The sequence below is a fragment of the Ornithorhynchus anatinus genome, chromosome 17 (genome assembly GCF_004115215.2).
Source record: "Ornithorhynchus anatinus isolate Pmale09 chromosome 17, mOrnAna1.pri.v4, whole genome shotgun sequence".
Classification (NCBI taxonomy): domain Eukaryota; kingdom Metazoa; phylum Chordata; class Mammalia; order Monotremata; family Ornithorhynchidae; genus Ornithorhynchus; species Ornithorhynchus anatinus.
The window spans coordinates 17,311,658-17,337,557 of NC_041744.1; the positions used below are offsets into that span (position 1 = coordinate 17,311,658).

At 55.0% G+C, this 25,900-nt stretch overlaps 1 protein-coding gene across 2 annotated transcripts in view; it reads right to left on the reverse strand.

Moving 5' to 3' along the window:
• Positions 1 to 25,900, reverse strand: part of SCAF4 (SR-related CTD associated factor 4) — a 40,210-nt gene that overhangs the window by 5,993 nt on the left and 8,317 nt on the right. The window contains exons 2-19 of one of the 2 annotated variants that reach the window (XM_029082267.2): positions 21,470 to 21,553; positions 20,999 to 21,043; positions 20,077 to 20,238; positions 17,755 to 17,890; positions 16,487 to 16,626; positions 15,284 to 15,457; positions 14,671 to 14,768; positions 13,503 to 13,611; positions 12,000 to 12,167; positions 11,450 to 11,535; positions 10,624 to 10,814; positions 9,074 to 9,174; positions 8,374 to 8,487; positions 5,985 to 6,141; positions 4,972 to 5,132; positions 3,484 to 3,646; positions 3,116 to 3,202; positions 2,749 to 2,892 (exon numbers count right to left, since the gene is read on the reverse strand). In XM_029082267.2, coding sequence (XP_028938100.1) covers positions 2,749 to 2,892; positions 3,116 to 3,202; positions 3,484 to 3,646; positions 4,972 to 5,132; positions 5,985 to 6,141; positions 8,374 to 8,487; positions 9,074 to 9,174; positions 10,624 to 10,814; positions 11,450 to 11,535; positions 12,000 to 12,167; positions 13,503 to 13,611; positions 14,671 to 14,768; positions 15,284 to 15,457; positions 16,487 to 16,626; positions 17,755 to 17,890; positions 20,077 to 20,238; positions 20,999 to 21,043; positions 21,470 to 21,553 — 2,320 coding nt within the window. Of the gene's footprint in view, positions 1 to 2,748; positions 2,893 to 3,115; positions 3,203 to 3,483; positions 3,647 to 4,971; positions 5,133 to 5,984; positions 6,142 to 8,373; positions 8,488 to 9,073; positions 9,175 to 10,623; positions 10,815 to 11,449; positions 11,536 to 11,999; positions 12,168 to 13,502; positions 13,612 to 14,670; positions 14,772 to 15,283; positions 15,458 to 16,486; positions 16,627 to 17,754; positions 17,891 to 20,076; positions 20,239 to 20,998; positions 21,044 to 21,469; positions 21,554 to 25,900 lie in introns of both variants that reach the window. The other variant, XM_029082266.2, reaches the window with a different exon arrangement.

Here is a 25,900-nt window from a genome sequence, read left to right on the forward strand (position 1 = left end):
CTCGGGAGCAAGGAATCATTCATTCAATCGTATTTATTGAGCGCTTACTGTGCGTTCATGCCTCCTAGCTCTAATCTCCACGGGTTTAGTTCGGCGTTCCGTTCCACAAAGAATAAACGTTCAAGAACACCCTCGAAAGATCAGCTGACGCAGAGCCAGGCTGGGAACCCCCCTCCTCCCCTCGCCCCCTGGCCTAAGGGACTCTTTCTGGACAAGCAGAACAGACGTTTAGAACGGACCCCGCCTTCCCGGGGAACACAAAGGAGCTTTCCGAGGGCTGGGAGCTTGACGCCTTTCGGCTACGGGAGCCTGTCCGTGTGACCGTCTCAACGGTGGCTTCGACCTCACTTTCGACGGCATCGTCTCTGAGGGGTCCCTCGATAGCGGAGCGGTGGTCCCGGATGCCTCCGGCCCGCAGCGACCGCCCGGCCGCAGGTCCCCGCCTCGGACCGCAGCGGGTTGCCGGGGGCTGGGCCGCTCTGGCGAGTTGGCGGGTCCGGAGGAGTCGGCTCTCGAACCGCCGGAGCCCCTCCAGCTGAACCTCACTCCCCCCGACCCGGGACACAGGCGTAGCCGGACGGCAGGGGCCCGCGACCGCCAGTCGCAAGACCCCGATTCCGATCCCAGAATGGCCACTCACCTGCCACTTGACCGTGGGCAAGCCGCTTAACTTTGCCACGTGGGAGAGGGCCTGGTTCCGATCGTCGTGTCTTCTTTCTACCTCAGCGCTTGGCACTAACTTCCCGGCAGGCATGGGACAGACTGATCGGGGGCCCGGCGAGGCCTGGTCGCCGGAGACTGCACCCTGACCCTGCACCCTGCAGCCTGGCTCGACTACCCAGGTTATGGGACAGGGATGGGAAGGAGCAGAAAGGGCGTCAGATTCGCCCCAGATGGAAACGAGTCCATTCATTCGGCAGCAGGGGAGGCAAACCGACACAGAACCCTCTGTCCCGCACTTAAAGGACTGATAATTTTTCGCAACAAACACAAATGGGACCGAGAGAGAAATCTTTTATTCTTATCCAAGTATGGCAGCCTTCCCCCAGAGGCAGCTGGACTGTAAGGTAGGCTATCGGGGCTGGAAACCCACGACCATCTCCACGCGTCCAGGATACGCACACTCTTCTCCTGCTCGAGGTTATAACGGCGTTCTACCTGCCCCCACCCCCGCCCAGCTCGCTGCGTACTCAGACTTGGCCCACGTGGCTAGTGCCATCACATCTCTAACGGGGAGCCCCAGAAGGACGGAGGATTCATCCGACAGAACTCGCCTTCCCTGTCTCCACCGTCCCCATCACACTCCAGCCAGCGGCATCGTCCGCTCGCTCTTCGAAGGAGAGCGACGCAGACAGAGCGCTCCTCGCGAGTCGTTCCATCTTTCACAAAAGCCTAAACCTTTTGCCCCGTTCAAACTGAGTGGAGGGGAGAATTTGGAACCTGCCAAAAATTACTTCCGGTGTGTTCTCCCCACAAGCCCTGGGAGAAAATGGCCATCCTTTGAACTGAGAGGACTGCCCCGTGGGCGGTCCATTTACCAGCGTGGCCGAAACCCTTGGCCCAGCGGACAGATCCCGGCCCTGAGAGTCCAAAGGACCCGGGTTCTGATTCCGGCTCCTCCACTTGTCTGCCGTGTGACCTTGGGCAAATCACTTCACTTCTCTGGGCCTCAATAGCGTTATCTGTAAAACTGGGATTGAGACTGGGAGCCCTGTGTGAGACAGAGACCGCGTCCAATCCCATTTTCTTGTTTTTACACCTGTGCTCAGTATAGTGCCTGGCACATAGGAAGCGCTTAACTAACTCTACAGTTATCACCACCTCAGCAGGGATGCAAAAGTCCCTCCTTCATTTAGACCCTCTGGAAACTGCCTTTTCTTCACTGCGCTAGACCAGGAGACGAATGAGTGACAGATCCAGAGGCAAGGCTCAGACCGCGGTGAAGGCCCGGCCGGTAACTCTAAGATGATCTGGGGAGACGCCCACCTTGGCCTCCGGCCGCGCCGCCCGCTCCGCTCGGATGCTTTTGGATTCTAGGGACCGTTACGAGCTTCCCGATGCTCTGAATAAGGCCTAGCCCAGGACCAAGCCCACTGCTTTCATGTTAGCCCTCTCCCCGCTGGGAGAAGCCAGGCCAGGAGGGACCAGGCCGTGGAGGCCGCCTACGGGTTTTTCCAGGCTCTGCGAAGACCAGGCAAATGGGGGGGGGGGGGGGGGGGGGTCCCCCCAAGCTCGAGGCGGGGCCGGGGGAAACTCGCCAGCCGGTTTAGGGAAAGGGCCCTTTTCAATCTGAATAAACGTTCACACCGGTACAAAGCAGCTTTATTGGAGCCGACCCAGAAGTGCGTTTTTCCCCTCCGATCCAGACCCGGGGCTTTTACGGCACAAAACCCTACGGCTGACGGCCCCCTAAGCTTACGTGGGGGAGAAATGATTCCCGCAGAGGCTTCGCGAGCAGAAGGGGTCGAGACCGGACGGGAAGGAGGCTGGACCGCCGGCCCCCTCCACCGAGTCCGGGTGACAGCCCGCCCAGGCCCCGCGGAGGCAGGCCGGCCTGCCGCTCCCAGGCCCCCGGCGAGGCCCTGGCCGGTCGGGATCCCGAACCTGGGCCCGCCTCCTACTCGGAGCCGTCTGGTTCTAGAAGGGGCTGGCCTGCTCGGACCTCCTCTACTAAGGCTGGCGTGTCCCCTTCCCCGCTGAGACACCGACCCCGAGGAAAGCAGGGCGACAAAAGGAAAGGTCACTTACCGAGCAGTGAGATGGGCTGGGTGGCGGCGGCCGCGGCGGCGGTCGGGGGCGCGGGCAGGCTGGTGGGCCCCGAGGGGGGCGCGGCCGAGCCGTACATTTTCACCCCGTCGCTCGACTCCGTGCTGCCTCGAGCCCCAGAGACCACTGTTGGAATGGGATGGCCAAGAGTTAAGTCTTTGGTGGCGTCTTCATTTATATGGGTGATCACTGCTGAGAAACCTGATCGAGTCGACCGGCGAAACGGGCCCTTCCTGCCTTACCTCCCTCCCCCCCCACGGAGCGCCCGCTTCCGCCATCCTACGAGCCGGCACGCATCCCGCTCCCTCCCGCCACCGGCACCCGGACAAAGTGAGCCAGAAACGCTTACAGTTTGGGATGGTGATGGGTGGAGTGTGCGGAGGAGGAATAGACACCGGGGGTGTTAGGGGAGGTGGTGGTCCAGGAGGAAGAAAACCTGGGGAAGTGAAACGCACAAAAACAGTAACCCGCACCGTGTCGGGAGCTCAAGCGGGGCTTTTAGTTCGATTCGGGGGAACCCGGACCCACGACGGAGGGATGCTCGGACCGGGGCGGTCGGAAGGCGGGCATCGGCCCCCCGCTCATTCTAACCGGGGCCACCGGGGATCCCCCGTCGCTCCCGCTGCCGCCGAACCCAAGAGCCGCGCCACCCTCACGTCCGGCCGGCGGCACCTCGAGTCGCGCCACCGGGCCAGTCGACTCCTCGGGCGAGCGTACCTGGAGGCAGGTGCATCGGATTGAAACCGGGACGCAAGAACGGTGGCGGGGGCGGAGGAGGGACTCCGTGGGCGAATCCCGGAGGGGGAATTCCTAAAGGAGGCGTGAAGGTGGGCGGCTGGAGGGCGCCCACTCCCGGGGGGCCGGGCTGATGCGGTGGGACCTAGGAGGGAGAGGAAACGAGTGAGAGCCGACCGGCGGGAGGAAGCGGCCAACGGAGACGTTCGATCCCGTGCCCGCGCCCGGCGGGCAGGGCGGCGGGACTTCCCAAGAACTCACGCTTCCGACAGCTCCTGTTCCCCTAACGGGTGACTACCAAGAGGTGGGGAGGCGGGCACTGCTTCTCCCGTGCCTGACGACGCAGGAGAGGGAAAAGTCGGTATCCATCCCTTTGGCCACTGCTGGCTACCCTCGAGATACCGCCAACACCCACCAATCTGAGATGCCCCCAAATTCAGAACTCGTGGTAGTTCCGCCCGAGGTTTCACTGGACGCTAGATATAACCCTCAGGCTCAAATTCAGCTAGAGAGGGCCAAGGAACGAGGAGGGGTGACTTTAGGCCGAGAGAAGTGGGGAAGTGGAGAATGAAACAGGGAAAAGCAGACAAGGGAAAGAAGGAGGGTGGGGAAGAGCAGCAAGCCACGACAGGGCTCCTCCTTGGAGTTTTCAGTCTCGAGTCAGCCTTGAAGTCCCCTTGAAGAAAGGCTGTGTAAGTGAGGGGAGGTCTGGGGCCCCGTGGAGCCCAAGAAGAGAGCCAGGCATCAAGGACCCTGAGGCCCAACTTCCCCGCCGCCCGGCCCTAAACTCAGGGCTCCCCCGGGATCCGTCTCCGCTGTGAGACCTCGGGCGGGCCGCTTGAATTCTCTGTGCCCCGACTACCTCCTCTGTAAAGAAATGGGGATAAGAGTGTGAGCCCTAAGTGGGACAGGATCTGCGTTCAGCCTGATTAACTTGTATCTACCTCAGCGCTTGGAACAGTGCTCGGCACCCAGTAAGTGCTTAACAAGTACCATAATTATCACCTCCTCCCACGGGCCGAACAATTCATGCATCCAGTCAGCGGACAGCCAGGGCATCAATTAAATCCTCCCATCCTCTCCATTCAAACAGCCCGCCCCACCCCGTCACAATTCTTCCGGGTCAGGGGAGGAGCCAGGAGAAACCAGGGGAGAAGACTGGGTTTAGGATGGAAAGGACCGTTTCTTCTCTGGTTGCCCTGAAACTAAGCGTTTCTGTTTGTCCGTCTGTTTTTCAAATAGCACCATTTAGCTGCAACGAGAAGTTTTGGGACCGTCGTCGTACCCTTCCACGCACATCCCAGGAAGGGCCGAGGACACCCGCACCACGTCGCCGGGACAGGGAAGCCTCTGTGACCTCACTTGTGAGAGCAACACGCACGCAACAACCGCCTGGCCTTCCGATTCAGAGAGAATCTTTCCAGCCCCCCTGGGCCCCGGGAGAAAGGCGAGAAGGAAGCGCTCGCTCACCTGAGGAGGAGGCGGCACGGTGATAGGGGCAGGCACTGGAATCGGGGGAACGGGAACAGGAAGCGTCTTAGGGAGCGGAGACACCGCCTCCGCGTGAGTCGTTTCTGCACCTCCATTCTGAGCCACCTCATTCTCCGATTTCTTAGGAATCCCCTTCCAGTCTACAAAGAATCGGGGATCGGCCCGGTTAACGACAGAGACGAGTGTCGATCGCCACAGTCCAGTGGAGCTGGGGCACCATCGACCGCCCAGCGGAAGGATTCAGGGCCTGCGCCTGGCCCGGAGCGGCCTGCAGCCCGCGGCCTCGCCCGCCCCAACAAGATTCCGGAGCGGCTGGAAGCGGGGCGACCCGGCCCGGTCACTAGGAACCGGCACCTTCCCACCGACTCGACCAAGAGCCAAGAGCCACATCCAACAACAGATGGGTCTTCGGGTCTTCTGCTTTGCTAAGTGCAACGGTGGTTCTCAGCGGGATGTTTTGAAGAAAATTAGGCAGTAAGCACAAGCACTCAGAAAGCGTTAGGGAAAGGGCTTCTTTCCAAAGGAGCTCGAGAGGAGCCGCAAGACTCCGAACCCGTCAGATCCCCAATTACTTTCTTTGAAACCATCTGGGACCTTTCTGGCAGATACCGGAGAGTCTACCGATTCCCTTCAGCTGAAACAGCAACCGGGCAAGAGGGAAGGCCCACCAAAAGTTGAATAAACGAGGCCGCGCTCTCTATCGACACCACCCCAGTCTTTCACCTCCAAGCAGGAACAACGGGAGAGTTTGCTGCGGGTTTCGTCGGCAGTGACTTTTTTTGTAACCGTGGTTGGCAACTAAGACACTGAAATTTTGTATCACAAGATAACCGAAATTCCATTCTAGGAAAATGTCCGGAAAAATTGAGTTTGAGGGGCTGCGGGAGGAAGGGTACCTCATAAAACAAAGTTTTTTCCCCATCCTGTTCTCTAAGTCTTCAGCGCCTGTGGGTCGGATAGATCTGTAAGCGGGAGGGAAGGCATGGCTGTACCTGGATTGAGGGTTTCATTGTCCAACACTCCACCTTCACAGAAGCTCTCGAGATCTTCGGGCTTCACTTTGTCCCACGGTATGTAGGTGACCCCGAGTTCCACATCCCAATACTGCTTGTAATCGGTCTTGATTCCTTTGTTTAAGGCCCAAGCGATCTGTATTGTGGCGACAATCCAAAAGGAGGTCAAAGAGATCAGAGTCCATGATGACCAGGCAACTGACAGGACATCGGAGCTGCGGCCCACACGAGCTTCGCCCACCCCATTTTCAGAGAGGGCGGGGAGGGGTCGGGCTACACGGTGGGGCGGGAGGAGCTTGGGCCAGTGAGCTCGGGACCGGGCAGAGCGGAGCTCTCCCTCCGGTCACAGCCCTGGGAAACAAGAGGCTGGAAGGTCCACCTTCAAGGACTACCCCTACTCTCCACCAGAGCCCATCTCCCGAGTGAGTTTTCTGCAGACAAACTGTGATTCAAATCCCTGCTCTCCTCCGCAATCTCACATTTCCTCCTGTGTCCAGGACACCTCTAGGTGTCTGTCCCGGCACCTCGAACTCGCTAAGTCTAATCACCTTAGACTACGAGCCTCGTGCGGGACAGAGACCGGGACTGACCCGATTGGCTTATATCCACCCCGGCGCTTAGAACACTGTTGGCGCTTAGTATGCTCTTAACCAATACCCTAGCAAGATGGACTCCATCTCACTGCTACCTAAATGCCGACTCATGTATGTGTCCCTCTTTTCTCTCTTCTTCCTGTCTGCAGATCACTTCACGCCCATCTTCCCTGCTCAACTGTAAACTCCCCGAGGGCATGGATGGTCCTTAATCGGTTGTGCTCTCTCGAGTGCTTAGTCCAGCGTTCGGCACTCAGTGGATCGATTGAGAGCTCTTTCATTCATTCGTTCGTTATTTACCGAGCGCTTACTGTGTGCACGGCACCGTCCTAAGCGTTTGGAGAGTACAATTCGGCAACAAATGGAGACGATCCCTACCCAACGACGGGTTCACAGTCTAGAAGGGGACAAAAATTAAGCACTTACTATGTGCCAAGCACCTTTCTAAGCCCTGAGGAAGATAGAAGGTTATGAGATTGTCCCAGGTGGGGCTTAATGCCATGATCGGCCAGGATGAGCCGGGATCAGAACCCGTCAACTCCGACTTCCAAGCCCGTGCTCTTTCCACTAAACCACGCGGCTTCTCTACTTATTCCCTTTGCCACGGTGGCTACATCGACAGCTCTGGGGGGGTTGCCCGGGGCCTTCACGGTATCCTACTCTTCCCTCACCTTCCCTGTGGGTTGGTTTTCTGTCCGAGTCAGGGAGCGGCTCCTTACGGGCGGGTGAAATCCCTACTGGGTTGAATGCACCTAATGGGCAGAGCACTCTCTTTCCTGCTAAGCACGCTGCACTCTCCAAAGCCCAGTGCTTTCTATAAGAACATTAATTATAAGAAAGATAAAATATGTGATGTGTTTTAAGCGCTTACTATTGACATTAATTATAAGAAAGATAAAATACGTGATGTGTTTTAAGCGCTTACTATGTGCCACACACCATACTAAGTGCTGGGGTAGATAAAAGGTACCGTCCCTTTCCCGTGTGAGGCTCTGAGTCCGACTAGGAGGAGGAGGAAGTATTGAGTCCCCATTTTACTGATGTGGAAAGCATCAACTAACACAGAGAAGTCAAGTGACTTGACCCAAGTTATCTGACTCCCAGGCCCATCTTCTCTCCATGAGGCCCCACTGCTCTCCGGTTGCATATTGGAGAAACGGGCTTAAGGCCAGAACAGACCAGATAGAAAAACAGCAGGGCCTTATCAATCAAGCAATCGATGATATTTATTTAGTGCTTACTGTGTGCAGAGGAGTAAACTGAGGGCTTGGGAGAGAATCATATAACAGAGATGACAGACACGGTCCCTGCCCAGAAGGAGCTCACAGTCTAGAGGGCGAGACAGATATCAAGGTAAATGATAGACAGGGGCAACGGCAGAGCATAAGAATAGGTACCTAAATGCCGTGGGGGCTGGGGGCGGGGTGAGCCTCCAAGGGGTTCACACCCAAGCGCCCAGTCGGACCAGAGAGGAGGCTAACTGGGGGGGAAACGGGAAGTATGTCTCACAAACTACGGCCAGCCACAGACCCGATCCAACGCTCCTGCCCCCGAGAGGTGACGGGCACCGGGGCTCTATCAAGTCAAATGAAAGTCACCGCCTGGTTTAGTTTTGTTCGAGAGGTGAGCCGGGCGAGCCCGGCCGTGGACACGGGGGACGGCTCGTGCCCTAGGGGCCGCTGGACCAACCAGGGTCCCTCAAGGAGTTGCTTTTACACTGTGGCAACTGATTCGCTGAGTCAAGCTTAGACAACTGGATCTAACGATTTTTGTACCTTTATGGATTTCTGGTTGACTTTGTAGTTTCCCCGGCTCAGTTTCTGCAATGCCCGGTAAGCATCTTGCCTGTGGACCATCACGATGTAGGCGCAACCTCTAGGAGGAATCATCTGTTCCCCGGTATTCATCCAAGTGCACCAGGAAAAAGGCAAACACAACATAATCAAGCTTCAATCAAATACGATAGGCAAGTGCTCAATTCCTCACAAGTGGACAGTGACGAGGTGCAGGCAGCTTCTGAATCTACACCTCGGTCAAGAGAGAGAGGCCGCGACTCTCCCACGTCTCTCCCGTGCAGAAACGGTTTGTAGCCCCTGGACTTAAGTGTTCAAAACAGAAGAGAATACTACGAAAGCTGAGTAGTTCTTTCTGTGGCAGGAGGGGACTCTGCCTGGGCCACTTGCGAGGTCTCTTCCTTGCCCCGGGGAACCCGGCCATCTGAGAAGACAGGGTAACGTCAGCCCCCGGGGCAGAGGCGGGAAGACGCACGGGGAGTCCGGCTGCAGGGGGAATCGCAACGGGGACCCCCAAGTCGGAAGGTGGGAGCTCTACCAGTTTGACCGCCACATTTCCCAGCCGGCCCCTTTCGGCCCCGATTTTCTCAAGGGGAACGGCTTTCCCCGCGACGCTCCCGACCGAGACCGCGCTTCAGACCGGTGGGAAATCCCCGGGGCCGTGCCGAGGGAGGGAACTCACATTGATGGATTCGATTGGGCCAAACTCCTCCAAGAGGCTGGCGACATCCTGCTGTGTAGTCCTTTTGTCCAGCTGTCCGACCCAAAGCGTAGTGCTACAAACTAGAGGGGAAGAACGACGAGGGTTAGATGGAGCCTTCTGCGTTCCAAACCGCCATCTGGTTTGGAGGCTTTGTGGCAGACTGGGGAGGGGACGTAAGCTCAGAGGGCGCCACGGGGAAGCGAGGGCGCAGCCCGCCGACGTCGCGAGAAGCCCAGCTGTCTCATGAAGCGGCCCAGAAAAACACGGACGGGGCCACCTCCCTAGCCGGCTGCCAGACAAGTTCAAGTCCAGGCCTCGCCCGGGCGGCCGCCACCCCGTGACCCGTCCAACCAGCGATACTTCGTCGGGGGCTCCGGCCAGGCCACGGCTCCTACGGCCCGGGGAAACACCCGTGACCCTTCGAGACGCGAATGGTCGTGCTGGGCAGGGAGGGAGGCGGCAGGAAGCAGAGCAGCGGCACGGAGCAACGGGCGGGGAAAAGCCCATTTCCCCTCGTTCCCAACCTCTTCTCCTCCACCACTCCCAAGTTGGTCAGCCGGGGCCCCCTGCATGGGACGACCTTCCTGCCTCCGCCCTGCCAAATCCCCTCCTCCTCCAAGGCTACCTCCATTGGGGGCGGGGGCCTTTTCCTTCCCACCGGGAGGCCTCCGTTTCAACTTGCTGGGCCTGGTCCCCATGAGGCAAATCTTAACTGCTTGCCCACGTTGTTACTTTACGTTATTATCAGCATTACCGTCATTATTAATGTTAACAATAATAATGGTGATATTAGTCATGCGCTTTGTGCCAATCACTGTTCTAAGCATTAGAGTAGACACAAGGTAATCAGGTTGGACAGTCCCTGTCCCACATGAGGCTCACAGCCTCAATCCCCATTTTACAGGTGAGGTAACTGAAGCACAGCGGATAATAATAATAATAATGATGGTATAATGGTAAATGTTCAGCGCTTAATATCTGCCAAGCACTCTTCTAAGCACTCAGGTAGACACAAGGTAATCAGGTTGTCCCACGTGAGGCTCCCAGTCTTAATCCCCATTTTACAGATGAGGTCACTGAGGCACAGAGAAGTTAAGTGACTTGCCCAAGGTCCCACAGCAGACCAGTGGTGGAACCGGAATTAGAATCCATGTCCTCTGACTCCCAGGCCCATGCTCTAATAATGATTAGGGTATCTGTTAAGCCCTTATTATGTGCCACGCACTGTTCTAAGCACCGGGGTAGATACAAGGTAATCGGGTTGTCCCACGTGGGGTGCAGTCTTAATCCCCATTTTAACAGATGAGGCAACTGAGGCACAGAGCAGTGAAGTGCCCTGCCCCGGGTCACAGGGCAGACCCGCGGCAGAGTCGCAGACCCGACACACGTCATCAGCTGCTCTCGGCTTGGCTGGCGACTGGACGTGAGGGTTCACCAAGAGAGGGAACAACCTCCGGGGTAGGACGCCGAAGCGGCTTCCGCCGAGGATCGGCCGCTAACTGCGGGGAACCGGGGGGCGACCCGCTTACCGCTGGCCGTTTCCGCTTTGATGGGAGGAAGCCCTTTCTGCCGGCGTTCACGCTCTTTCTCTCGCTCCCGCCTCTCTTGGGAGCGAGATCTCGGAGAGTGACGGCGCCTGTCCCGGGACCGGGAGCGAGAACGTCTGTGACGGGACCTTCGCGATCTAGAACTAGACCTGGATCGCCTCCTCTTTGGCGACCTGAAGAAGAAAAAAGGAAAAAAAGGATCGACAGAGGCACGGCAAGTTTCCTTCCTCCGCCCCGTCCGCGAGCTCGCCGATCCTCAGGGCGGAGCCGTGGGAACTCATGAGTGAGGGTCCGGGAAGCGGGTCAGTTCCGAGTCATCCCAGACCACTTCAGCCCCGGGGTAAATAACGGTCCTCGTCTCAGAAGAGGGGGTCCCGCCCCCCAACACCATGCCGTGGAGCGCCCCCTAGCTCCACGAGGTGGTCTTAGATGAGGGGAAGCTTTCCGGCTCTTCCCCGTTATCTTAAAATCTCTCCACGCCATTACATCGGACGGCTACAAAACCGCCTCTTGACACAGGTGGGGGTCCATCGATCCCTTTGGCCAAATCCCCAAGTTTAGAGCATAGCGGCTTTGTCCGGTTACTCAAACTGTCAAGGGAACACCGTTGCAGATGGAATCCTTCATTCTTTGCTCCTCTCCCTCCGGTCGCAATTGGAAATTCTTAGTGAACCATCTGAGATCGAGGCTCCTCTGAGCCAACGCTCCACACGGGGAGAACCGCCTGGGTCTCCTCCAGGAGGGGAGACCGCTGGGTTTTCTCACCTCACGAGGCAGTCGCCGCTCCCCGGACGCATCTGTCACTCACCTGGACGCCGACCTAGATCTCGACTTCCTGCTGTCAGACACGTGACGTTTGACTTCTTGATTACAGGGCGGTTCAACTTCCATCTCCTAGAAAGAATTTAATTTAATGAGACGCGGGGGTGGAAAAGACCCCCAGGATGAGAACAGGTGCTCAAGGCCTGGCCAACACCCCTCCCTTCCAAAATCACTTCTCACAGGATCGGCCTAAAGCCCGGTTCCTTGGCAACTGTCTGCCAGGAAGAAAACGCTTCCGCTCACTTCAAACTTAGGAAGCTCTTCCTCCCTCGCTACAGAGAGTGGAAATTAACACGAGGTTCCTTTCCAAAACCAAGTCCCGAGATCTGTCTATTTCAAATCCTACAAAAGACCCTTTCAGCCTATCCCAGACCCCTCTCTCCTCATCCGCGACACGGAACGTTGCAGGCGCACGCACGGCTCCAATTCAACTCTTTCTTAAATCGAAGACACGGACCCCAGGTGGCTGTTCCTTGGAAACAAGCACGGGAGCCATCCCTGCCCAGCACCCACTAGCTGGCACCATGAGAGATCACCTGTTGATGGGCTTTCTGCGCCTGCGGTTCGCTCGGTGCCTGGAAGGGCGCTTGGAACGACTGCTGGACCGGGGGTGTTGCGGGCACCGCGGGCTGAGCCATGGGAGGAAATGGAGGCGTGGGGAGCAGGCCAAATCCCGGCATCTGTCCGTTCGGGGGCAGGGGCACCTTTGGTTTCAAAGAGACACGACCAGATCAGACCAAGGGCCTCAAGTGCTTAAACCCAACGGACGAATGCAGATGGCGGAAAATTTACAATCCTTTCAGGTGAACAAATTTACTTGGAGTCCACCGAGACCACGAGAAGCTGCACGACACTATTCAACGGCATCACCTTCGAACGGCCAGGAAGCATTTACACGCGAAGCACGTGAAACTTCGGGATAGCCGACAAGGCCCCAATTAAGAACTTCCTAACGCCAAGGAGAGGCGGGTATCGCCGTCACAGAAGAACACGTGAATTCTCACGGGGCACCGCAAGCCCCATCTAGAACCATTATTTTTTGAAGTCTCCAGTGGGCCGCCTGCTTCCGTCCCGGGAGCCGGCGGCTCTGAGCGCCAAGGTCTACGAAGCCCACCCGGGTTCTACGGCTGCGACGAGAAAGGCCTCGTGACGAGTATATCTGTAATTTCCTTAGGTCGTCTGTCTCCCCGTCTAGACTGGGAGCTTGTTGTGGGCCGGGAACATGTCTGCTATACAAGCGCTTATTACAGTGCTCTGCATACTCTAAGTGCTCAATAAATACCATCAGTCGATGGACTGAAGTTGAGTCTTAACCGCAAGTTAGGGCTCCAAGAGGCGCGGACTCTGTGACTGTCGGGGAGGGAGACCCCAATGCGATCGTCCGAGCTACGTCGAACAACACGTTTATCTCCCTTTTGCGTCACCTAAGCACTTGGGTCTCTATCCGTTAGCCTTTGATAATCACCCCGCTCTCAGCCCCATAAGCGCTTACGTACGCGGCCATAATTTGCCTCGCCATTTTAATCTCGCCCTCCCCGGCTAGACTGTAAGCTCCCCGTGGGCAGCCAATGGGCCTACCAACTCCGTTGCACTGTACTCTCCCCAAGACTTAGTACTGTGCGCTGCCCAGACTAAGCAATCAATAAATACCATTTGCTGACCGAGTCCAGGTTTCTAAAGTATTTATAAATGAGTCATTTGAAGCATGATTACTTTCACCTCGAGCGCTAGGTCTACGGAGCTCTCGGTGAAATAGCCACTAAAGACCACCGCGCCTGCCCCACCTAAAGATCCAAACCCAAGACCCCAGAGCCCAAGAGATTAAGAAGGAAGTCCCCAACTGAGAACTGGCGTCCGGCCTTAGAATTGAAACTCTGCGGGGGGTCGGTCCCAGATAGACTATCTAGTCCACTTGTGCTCGACCCCTTTCGTACTGTCACTTCTGGCCAGGCTTTAGGGAAGGGGGAAACAGGCACCTGCAAGCACGGGCACACTCGGAAAACACGCACACACACACAGAGCTGTAGATGGTAACATGCCTGGTGGCGGATAGTATCCTGCTGCATCCCCATCATCCGCTGCTGAAAAGGATCCACTGCCGGAAGCTGGGAATACGCCGGCTGCTGCACGCCGTCTCCTGCAAATCCACTAGGAAAGAGTTTGGAAAAATTAGGGATTGACTTTTTTTTTTAATGCTATCTGTTACGCGTTTACTACGTCCCGGGCACTGTATTGAGCACCGCAGTAGATACAAGGTTGGACACGGTCACATCCTGCAAGGGGCGCAGGCTCTTAATCCCCATTTGAGGAGGTAACGGAGGCGCAGAGAACTGAAGCGACTCGACCACGGTCACACAGCAGCCAAGGAGCGGAGCTAGGATTAGAACTCGGGTCCTTCTGACTCCCAGGCCCGTGCTCTATCCACTCGGCCACGTCTCTGAGTGAGGAACCGTCTAGGTGTTCCTTGAGACGGCCAGGCCTAATGGGAAGCCTGAAAAGCAGCGGGCTACCGTGGGAAGCAGAGAGTGCAGCGCCTACGAAGCCCATCGCCTGACAGTCTGGGGCACGGAACCGGCACTGGGCTGCGGGCACTCCAGCTCTCAGCGGGAGCACATTGGCCAAGTGGAAAGAGCACAGGCCTGGGAGGCAGAGGACCTGGGTTTTCATCCCGGCTCTGCCATTTTCCTGCTGTGTGACTGCGGGTAAGTCACTTCACTTCTCTGGGCCTCCGATAATAATAATAATAATAATGATAATAACTCACCTGCCAAACGGGGATTTAGACCACAAGCGCCATGTGGAACAGGGACTGTGTCCAATCTGATCCTCTTTATCTACCTCAGCACTTAGTAGAGTACTTGGCACCCGGCACTTAAACACCACCATTATTCTTAATTATTTATAATAAATAGTAATAATCGACAGAAGACTCAATCATCTATCACTCCAGCTGAATTTTTACCCTCGCTCCCACTTCCGGGATCTAAAACTACCTCAGATCTGCCGTTCCCCCGGCAATCCCCTGTAGATCGTAAGCTCCTTGAGAGGAGGGAATGAGTCTTGATTCCGTTGGTACATGCTCTGGGCACATGAGGCGCACTCAATGAATACCGCCGATTGTTTCTTTTGCAAATTTTTTTTTTAAAAAAGGCCTCTCAGTGAACTCATACACAACTCTCACTGAAAGAGCAGAAGAAAATTACTCACAAAGGAGGCTGAGACAGAGAAGGAGACGGAGTAGAATCCTCCTTCTTCGAGTCTTCGCTGGCTTCTGGCTCATCGTCGTAGTCAAATCGATCAAGCAGCTTCTGAAACATACGTGCACTTCTCAGTCCGTTGCTCAATCTTTCATACTAAGGCGTTCTTTGAGAACTCTGGGGAAACTGTGTGGATTCGACAAGTATCCTGGCGGACATCAGCTCTACCAGAGACAGGGACGGATCCAGAAGGTACTTAGTAGAGGGGCTCCCCAAGAGGATCTCGGGCCAGTCGAGATCGAGGCTCCGCTTGGATCAAGGAATGACGGGGATTTACTTGTCTGGCACCGTTTTGTAGGGAACGGAATGCAAAGGTGAAATAGCATTAAACCCTGGAAGACCCACGCTGACGCCGATCGTCAGAGACTCGGAGAAGCGGACACTCCAGAATGTCGTGGGGAGAACAGGTGGTCAGGGTGGGGGGAGCCAAGAGGAGGGACGGTGGGAAGACAGACGAATGACAGGGAACGGGAGGGGAGCGAGACAGAGGGGAGGGAGAAAAGTCAAAGATCGCAAGTGCCACGGCGGCAGCCGGTACTCAAGCGAGGAAGGGAGGCACCCACCTTATCAAATGTAGTTTTCTGTTCGGGTTGGGGGAAAGCAGCTCTGGGTTCCGGCTGGGCTGTGGCGGTCTTCAGTTGAGCGGTTATAGCTTGGACCTGAGCCATCACGGAACTATCGATGGCCGGAGACTGGGGTTTGGGAGGTTGCTGAAACGTCTGAAGAATCTGCTGAAGCTTGGCCAAGACGGAGAGAGTCGATCCATCAATCGCATTTTATGAGCGCTTACTCTGTACAGAGCACCGAACTAAGCACTTGGGCAAGTACGATCTAACCAAGCGAGGGGGCCCGTTCCCAGGCCACCGGGAACTTCAGGTGTAGAGGGAAATTACATTCTGTTGCACTGTTCCATTTCAAGAGCCGATTCACCAATGAAAAGAAATGAAAGAACGGGACTAATTGAATCCAAGGGGAAATGTCCCGTTTGATTTTTCTGGGGCATCGTCACAGAAATTTGAATTCAGGACTGGCAGGCCCTTGTGTTCCCCTGTGAATGGGTAATAATAACTGAGGTATGTGTTAAGCGCTTACTGTGTGCCAGGAACCAGGGTACACACAAGCAAAGCGGGTTGGACGCTGCTCCTGTCCCATATGGGACTCCCGGTCTTAATCCCCAATTTACAGATAAGGGAACTGAGGCACAGGGAAGTGAAGTGACTTGCCCACTGACACACAGCAGACAAGCGATGGAGAGGAGTGGCAAGGACTAGCTGAGGACTGGGCGGGGAGGAAGCAATTTTCCTCAGTGCTATCTTCCGCCTGCCCACAGATTTCCAACACAGTCAACTCAAACAACACTTGGCTGTTGGACGGAGGGAGGGTTTTTTCTGAAGAAGGGCAAAATACTCCCTGGGGATTATTACGGGGGTCCTTTTTCCTTCTCACGCCACCCTCGTCAGTTTCTCGGGTTAGGAAGCTCGGGGTCTTGGCCCGCTCGGTCGCCCGTAGTCCCAAATCCCTTCCTCCCCACCCCCTTTTTTTTTATGGCCTTTGTTAAGCGCCTACTACGTGCCAGGCACTGTAATAAGCCCAGAGCACTCTACCAAGTATTGTATTAGCCTTACCATACGGAGTCTCATCTTCAGACTGAGGTGGGGGACGTCCCAACCCATATTTCTGCCCTACACAGTGACGCAGGTCCAGGGACAGCTGAACACTAGAAACGGTTTAACCCCGACATCTCTGTTTGGAATTTATTAGCTTACCTGCTGCCCTTGAGTTGACTGGAACAGCTGGGCCACAGCTGCGAAGGCATCAGAACTAGGTAACTGGGGCACCGTAGGAACCGAATTTGTAGTGACCGGAGGAGGCTCTGACGAAACTTTGATCGGCGGTGGCGGTGACCCTACGGGGAAACCGAGTTAGAGATCGCCGCTTTCAAAAGATCCCGACGAGGATCCGTGAGCGCTGCCGCGATGAGCCCGTTCCACTGGGCGCCCCTTACCCTCCCCGCCCTCCCGCGGCCCCACGCCAACCTACGGTCTCCTCCGAAGGAGCCCATCTTGTCCTCTCCATTCCTAGTTTCCTAACTCCGGAGGCAACGGCAGCCCCGCCGTACACGAGCCACGGGTTAGGGCTTTTCCCGCAGCTCCAGACCTCGCCTCCTCCTGGCCCCGCTGGGCTCCGGCCCCCGGCCCCCATTCCTCTCCCCGCCCATCGTGGGCTTCTGCTGGGGCAGGGGTGGAGGAAGCCGGGGAAGAAAGTGACTGATGACCAAAAGCTGAGAGAGGCACCGATTCTGTCTTGCTGCCCCAGGCCCCGGCCGCTTGCTAATGCCTAATCTAGTTCCCCTGAGCTCGTGCCCCCGGAGGGGCAAAGAGGGGAAAACTGGTGCCCATCTAGCCATTCCATCGGGTGCGTTTCCTCTGCGCTCCAAGCTGGTTACTCTGGGCTGGAATATCTGACAGCCAAAGGCAGGAAGGTAACCAGGCGCCTTCTCTCACCACTGTGGGACCCTCACACCTCGCTCTACCATGGGAGGCTGCAGGCGGCGGCCAGTCCAACGAGGCAGCTCCGCACCGTTCCCAACAAGCGGCAATGTGTCCGTTCGCTGTCACAATACGGTGCACTGCAGACAGTAAGCGCTCAGATACGACTGAATGACTGAACGAACCAATGACTGATGCGGGTGAGGGTCAAGCCCTCGGCCCAGGAATGGCTCCTCCGGGTGGGAAGAAAACTAGAAACCCACAGCCGGGCCAAGCTGACGGCTCCCAACTCTACGTCACCGCTCGATCGAAGACGCAGGCTTTGACCAGCGACACCTCCCTGGTCTCCCTGCTTCCGCAAAGCAATCATTAAGCCCCGTGCTCACAGCCCAGTTTCGGCCACTAGCTCCTGTTTCCGAGAGGAATCTCCAGGCTTTCCCATTTCACGTTCATCCGCTCTGGCTCAGAAAGACTATCTGACGAACGGCGCTGAACCTCGGCTCAAACCCGCCGGCTACATTTACAGACGGAGACGGGAGAACCACCTTCGTTGTTGGTGGCGTTTTCAGCCACTGGAGCCGCACTGCTCGCTCCCGCTGCCATGTCCAGAAGAGGCTGGATGATCTCAATTTTAAACACTCCGTTCTTCTGCCACAGGTTCAAGACGCGGACTATTTTGCTCTGTCAAAATAAGGGGAAATCACATTCCTGAACAACGATCGTCGAAAAGAATAACGTTGCAGTCCATTCCGAATCTAATCTACATCGCCGAAATGTAACAAACCCACCCGGCGTTAACTGCGCTGCTAGATCCATCTATCGTTTATGCTATATCGTAATGTTATATTTTGTGATCCCAAGCGCTCAGTACCGTGCTCTGCACACAGTGACAGTAAATACCACTGACAGTATATTTGCGTGCGGAGGACCGTGCTAAGCGCTTGGCAAGACAACAGCATCTGGGAGAAAAGCGGCGCACCCTAGTAAAAAAAAAAAATCCTTGGCCAGCCAAGCGCACCTATCAGTCCCCCTGCCCCAAACACGAGAATATCAAAAATTACCACAAAAGCCAATGGAGAGCTCCGGCTATGGGGTGGATGGGAGCTCCAATCCCCTTCAACCCTCTCCGCTGAAAAGAAGGGGCCTCTCCCTGTCCTTCCTCAGCTCTTGCAGTGCGGTCTAGTGGGCAGAGCAGAGGGCCTGGGGCTCGAAACATCTGGGTTCCAATCCCGGCTCCCTAACCTACTTGCCGTGTCCACTTGGTCAAGTCCCTTAACTTCTCTGTGAGTCGGTTCCCCCCATCTGTAAAACGGGGACAAGAGCCCTGCCCTTCCTGCCTCTCGTGCCACGGGCTCCCACGAGAGATGGCGACCGTGTCCGATCGGATGATCTCGCTACCTACCCCAGTGCTGGGCACAGGGTCGTTACCTATGGGGCAAATGCTTCCTAAATACCATCGGCAGAAGCCCTCATCCGCACAACTGAGGGCCGGTAAGGAAGATGACGTCAGTAACCCACCGTCATTCTGAAATGAAGGGAGCGATCTGGCTGATGGCCAAGAAGGGGGCTCCGATCCAATTCCGTGATGCCCGGGGATCTGGCCGTTGGACTCGAGGGAAGGCAAGCGGAGTCCAGAGTGACTCGGGGAAAAGCGTCGATAGATGAGTGCCGCAGGGAATGAGAAGGTGGGGCCCAGGAGGTGGTCTAAGGGGAAGACCGTTCGGCCGTTCGGGTTTTCCTCGGTCCGACTGAGGTTTTCAGCTTCAGGCGCTAGGAGCCACAGATGGAAGAGTAGCTCCCGGCTCGGTAGGGGCAGAGGTAAAAATCAAGAGAGAGAGAGCGCCGGCCTGGGAGTCGGAGGCCCAGGTTTCTAATCCCGGCTCTACCGATTGCTTGCCGTGGGACCTCGGGCAAGTCCCTTAGCTTCTCTGGGCCTCAATTTCCTCAACTATAAAATGTTCTCTCTCTGACATAGACTCTGAGCCCCAAGCAGGACTGTGTCCAACCTAATTAGCTTGTTATGCACCCCGGCGCTCAGAACAATGCTTGACACATAGTAGGAAGATCCCCCGAGGGTTCTGAGAGGAAAAGGGGATTCCCTGAGCCCGATCCTGGAGGGATGGAGAAAAATAAGACATAAAACCAGCTCCCGGCCTCTGCGGCACAGAGAGGTGAAGTGCCTTGACGGAGGTCGGACGGCACGCGGGCGGCAGAGCCGGAATTAGAACTCAGATCCTGCTGACTCCCAGACCCGCGCTCTATCCACTAGACTGTGTTAACTTCTCTTTAGGTGGTCTTAGTATATGGTTTCCTCTCTCCTCATATACCTCCTGTCTCTAGTCCTCTCTCCCGGCTTATCCTCTTAGATCGTGAAGACCGGGGACTGCGCCTAACTGCCACGTCTGTAAACTTAACCGGCACAGAGTACGGTGCTCTGTGCTCAGTAAAGATTCTTACTACGGTCACTATTGTCAGATAAAGTCGAGGGAAACAAAAGGGACAAGAAGATCGGTGACTGATCCAGGGAGATACCCACTGGAAACTGTGCGGGTCCAGTTTGGGCAATGCCAGCCAACTGGTGACCACAATTATCCAAGAGGATGGAAACACAAGGAGACTTTGCTTTTCTTGCTGCTCCTTCCTAACCCAATAATGAAAAGATTTTTTTTTCCCCTCATTTCCCGAACAGAAACCCCTCAACCTACAAAGACTTAAGGCAGGAAATAGTAGAGTAGGTAGAAATAGAGACTTTTAAGGAGCATTCACTCAACCAGGAGGTCCTCCATTTTTGCCCTCACGTAAAACACCCACTTGCCAATTCATGTCACTGACAGGTTTCTGTAAAATACTGAAAATGGAGGACGTACCTTATCTTCAGAAGGGCAGAGATATAAATACTGGAATGTGGCAGTTATGTTTTTAGAGAATCTTGGCCCAAACACATCCTTATCCGTTCCGAACTGGTGACGGGATTGACGCACAATGGAGTCGATTACATACAATCCCGGAACCTTGTATTCTGGTTTACACTAAAATAACAAGGGAGTTACAGCGTGAGAAAACACCCGGGACCAGAAGCTTATCTTCTCTGATCAAATCAACAGTATTCACTGAGCTCTTACTATGCGCACAAAACAACCCAATCCTTCTTGTAGGTGAGAGTCTACCGAGGAGCCGACGGTCTACAAGGGAAGGCGGATGTTGAACTAAATTACAGACGGGGGTGGAGTAAAAGGATCTGTCCCGAAGTGCTGAGGGGGCCACACGACGCTTGTAGAGGAGCGCAACGGCTTTGGGTCAGTCAGTGAGCCTCTGACAAGGGCCAAATCCAGTTGTCCCCATGCTCGTTTTCGATTAGGAACACGAGCCTTCCCCCAATGCTCCATCAACAGGAATGCAGAGGGGTACATGAGTCCCGCAAGAACGACAGCTCGTGACATCCCAATCCATAACTTCTCCCAAAGGCGAAAAATGAATGAAAAATGAATGAAAGCCTAAGCATTTCTGGGGGGGGGGGGGGGTGAGGGACGACTTTTTCTGACTCCCCACTGAGGGCCGGGCACTGGTACTTGTTAATCAAAATAAAAAGATCTGGGAGGTCATACGGCCTATTTTGTAAAAACACAAAGCTAAAGAAACTCTGATATGAGATTTTTTTCCCCCCAAATCAGGTGAACTTCAAAAACGTGTGCGTGAATGGTGATATTTACAAATATAGTTTCATCTGGATTAAATCCCGTACCATTTAATTAAAAGGCAAATAATACCGACTAGAAAAGGAGCGATTACCTTTTTGATGAACTTTTCCACAATCTGGACTACGTGCTTGTAAAGCTGAAAAGATAGAGCATTCGTCATTGAACTCATCGGTTTAATGAATAAACGGAAATCATTCTTTTGTATAAGCAATATTTATCGTCTAACTTTAACTGCTACTTAAATAAGTTTATCAGACATCACTGACAAAACCCCTCGCGGCAGGTAAAACTCTAGCTTGTCGGACCAAAAAAAGCCCACCACACCTAAGTGAAAAGCCGCAAACTAAACTAAAACTATAATACTTTTCCAAAGTCACGCAACTGAGCGGAAACAGCACGGGTTTGGAAGACAGGGGACCTCGGGGCAAGTCCCTGGTTCTGCCACTCGCCTGCTGGGTGCCCTCGGGCAAGTTGCTTGATTTCTCCAGCCTGATCACCTTGCACTCGACCCTGCCCGGGACGGTAGTAATTGCTACAATAATTATCGCCACTTGACTCTTACCTTAATCGCTTTAATGGCAGCTTTTGTAATCAGGATCATCTTTGCTCGAGAAATGGGGGGCTTCATATCCATGAGAGAAAACAGCTAAATCGTAATAATGAAAAAAAAACAGACACAGAATTAGCGCAATGACATCTCTGTGGTTTCAGATGGGCACGACGCAACACAGTCTCAACAATGACAACGGACTGGGGGACTTGAACCCGTAACCCGGGGCCGTGGGACCACCGCCAGAGACGGAGGGGAGAGGGTGAGGCACCAAAAGCGGCTGCAGGGCCCAAGTGGGGAGAACTCCTTAGGGGCGACGATCGTCCCGAAGACAGCCACAACCAAGATGGAATAATCCTCCTTCCCTGACGGTTTCTCCACAGGGATGCGTCCTCCTAACTTGTCGGAGCAGGAACCAGAATGCGTCTTGAGTGTACCCATAGGACTACTGGCCACACGTAGAAGGCCAAAAGCCACCGGCTCCCTACACACGATTCCCGATGCACGCTCTTCCTAAGAATTACACTTCCTTGTCCTCCACAAAGATCACGGCAGTTAATCGTGATTTGGAGCACTCACATCAGCTCCCGAGAGCTCCAAAACAGACAATTTTTCTTTCCTCCTTTTCATTTTTCTTTCTTTCTTTTTTTGTTCTACAAAAGCCGTCTCTGAAAATCGAAAGCACGTTATATGGTCTGCTAGAGGATTTCACCCTGTACGGAGACACGCTGCCTAGGAGAAGACGTGGAGAAGCAGCTTGGCAGCCTAGCGGGAAGGACCCGGGGTCCAAGAGGCAGAGGGGCTGGGTCCTAAATCCGGCTCTGCCGTTTGCCTGCTGTGTGACCGTGGCTAAGTCATTTAACTTCTCTGGGCCTGTTTCCTCACTGGCGGTAAAAAGGGGATTAAACCCGTCTGCTCCCCACTTCTCAGAATGCAAGCCCAGGTGGGACAGGGTCTGTATCCAACCTCGGGAGCTAGTTTCTACCCCAGCACTTAGTACGGTGCTTGGCACATAGTAAATGCTTCTCGACAAGTACCGTGATTATTATTATTTTTACAAACTTTGTTCACCACCATCAGAAATCTGGAGAAAGAGGGCTCCTGCCCCTCCCTGGGGTAGATAAACCAAAAGGGACAGCATCGTTTTCTTCCACAGTACCGAGATACTTTTAAGCGGCCTGACGCCGCTAAAGAAACTAAATGCCGATGTCAGTGACCGGCAAACCTCCACGGGGCCATTCAGACCTCTGTGACGATGAGAACCATAACTCCCAACTCCAAGAAACCTAAGGCAAGAAGAGATTTAGGGAGGTGAGTGCTTCCAAGTCAGAGAGCATAGGATAGGAGGGAATGGTGGTATATGGGAGAGGTAGGTACCTGGGGAGATAGGCACAAAGATATACATCCCCCATACGAGGAGAAGGAGGACGTATTACATCCCATTTTGTGCAGGGGATCTCGATTAATATAGAGAATAGTGGATTACAATTTTCCAGACTGATCAATGCGGACTCCACTAAGGCTTGTAAAAATGAGAGTCTGGGGGGACGAGCTTCAGTGCTGGGCTAAAACTCCGAAGAACTCCGAAACACTTTCGTGATCCCCCGGGGCTACTTTTTTGGTGCGTCCCCTCACCCCGTCCGCTCGACGCGGGCTCTTTTCCTACCCAAAAGCCAGCACGGGCAGTTTCGGCAAGTGCGGAGATGAGCGGTTTCCGAAAGCCCCGAGACAGCTAGAGGCTTCCACGAGGAAAGCTGGAGATAGACACTCCCGCCCTTCCCCAGACCCGGACGGGTGACGGTGAGGGTGCCGGGCGCCCGGTGCCACGTCGGGCAGAGCCCCGATAAATTAAAGGCACAACCCGAGATACCCAGGAAACCACACTGTCGCAGGGGTCCGGCCGATCAAAGGATCTGACCCACCAATGTGCCTCTCTGTCCCGCTGAGGAAACCTCCGGTAACTACGGGGCAAGTCTACTGCAGATGCACTGTCCAAACAGACTGGGCCAAAATCCAGTTTAATCTCCAAACCTGGGAGACTTTTTTTTGTCTCTGGGAAGGGGATAAGCTTGCACGGCACCAATGGAAGAGTGCACGAACATCATAGCCCATGACATTTTAAACCGTGAACGTGACCACGCTGTGGCAAATAAGGAACCTATTTCGCTAAGCAGGGCGTAAACAAGTTCTTAAGTGCTAGAAATGCCCGAAAGGATTCAGGCTGCTGGGAAATCTCTCTGCGGATGATTCCAATTCTGTGTCTCCGACCCTCATCATTCTCCTCCTCTGCAGTCTCGTATTTCCTTCTACTTTCTTTCAGGATGCCTCTACTTGGATGGCCCGCCAACCCTTCAAACTCAAAACGTCCAACAGAAAACTCCTCGCCTTCTCACTCGAGCCCTGTCCTCCCCGTGACTTTCCCCTCCCCGTAGACACCACCACCCCCCTCCCTGTCTCACCAGCCCAAAACCTTGGCATTGTCGGGGATAATGCCCCAACTCATCTCTCTCATTCGACTCACAAAATCGATCGCTAAATCCTGTCGGTTCAACCTTCACGACATTGCTAAAATCCGCCATTTCCTCTCCGTCCAAACTCTCACCCCGTTAATCCAAGCACTCGTCCTACCCCGCCTCGATTGCTGCATCAGCCTCCTTGCCGACGTCCCCTCCTCCTGCCTCTCGCCACTCCGGTCCCTAACTCATTCTGCTGGCCTCACCATTTTTCTACAAAAATCGTTCGATCCACGCCTCCCCACTGGTCAAGAACCTCCAGTGGTTGAGCATCCACCCACCTCCGCGTCAAACTGGAACCCCGTACGGTTGGTTTAAAGCACCCGATCACCTTGTCCCCGCTCCTCCTCCTCCAACCCAGCCGGCACTCTTCGCTCCTCTAATGCCAACCTACCTTTTGGTCTCAATCTCTTCTACCTCGATCTCTTCTACCTCGCCACTGACCCCCCGGCCACGTCCTGCCTCTGGCCTGGAACGCCCTCCCCCTTCATAGTCAACAGACCACTTCTCCCCACTTTCAAAACCTAATGAAAAGCGCATCTCCTCCAAGAGGCCTTTCCCCATTAAGCCCTAATTTCCTCTTCTCCCACTTCCTTCTGCATCACCCTTGCATTTAGATTTCCACTCTTTATTCACCCACCCTGACCCCCACAACACTCATGTCCATATCCGCGATTTACGCTTTTCCTCTCTCCCGCTCTAGACTATGGGGGAACTACTGTTGTGGGAAGGGAATGTGTCTTCCAACTGTGTTCTATTGTACTCTCCCAGAAACACAGCACTTCTGTACGTTTCTGCGATTTCTTTCTATGTCTGTCTCGCCCTCGAGACTCTCAGCTCATTGTAGGCAGGGAATGTGCCTGATTATCGTTGAACGGCGCTCTCCCAAGCGCTCGGTACGACGCTCTGTACACGGTGAGCACTCAGTGAACGACTGAATGAATGAGCTTCGGACAGTATTCTGCACACAGTAAGCACTCACTAAACGCGACCGGTCGATTGGGAGAAGCTCGTTGGAGGAAATGCAACGTTAGAAGGGATTTGAGCGAGGGGACGGAGAGCTGTGATCTAATGTGGGGGTGAGGGGAGTTTAAGCCAGGTCAACGGTAAGAACGAAAGGATGGAGACGGGGAGGTCAAAAATGAGGTACATCTAACAGGTTGGCTTGGGAGGTGCTAACACAACAAATGGGACAGATGGTAGAATCTGAGAAAGGTGGGGGGTTTTTGGTTTGCTTTTTTGAGGGTTTTTTTCTGGTTGGGTTTTGGGTTTGTTGTTTTTTTTGATGTAGGGTAACAAGAAGAGTCAGCAGAGGGTTTCGCTGAGAGGAGAGATGCGGGCCGAGCAATCTTTCAGTAAGACAATCTGTGCGGCAGTGTGCAGTATACTCCGGAGCAGAGGGGTCGGGAGGGGGGGAGGCCGGAAAAGGAGGCTAACACAGGAGTCTGGCTAAGGCAAGATCCGAGCCAGTACGGGGGGAGTGGAAGTTTGGGCAGGGGGGAAGGGGCTGATCCAGGACACGCTATGCAGGGAGAACCGGCAAGATGTGGCGGTAGAACCAACGTGAGAGTCGGACGACGGGGAAGAGATGAGGACCACACCCATCTGTGAGCTTCTGGGATGGCAAGAGTGGCGGGGTCGATTGACGCAGACCTTATCCAATAGGTTTTTCCTGCGTGGCCCGGCATCGTCGGGCCGCGCGCCGCCCAGGAACCTCTATCTGGGGTCGGTTTTTGGCAGTCGATCACCGAGGGAAATCCACCCACCTCCGGGGTGTGCGGACTACCCAGCACGGGCCGACGTACGCGGTGGGCTTTCTCCGGGCCTCCGCCGGCCACCTTAGCTAAGGCTCCCGTGTCGTTCGGCGCCGTTTCCCGCCCTTCTTGCACGTGGAGGAGCGGTTCATGAGAGCAGAGAAGAAAAGGAAGGC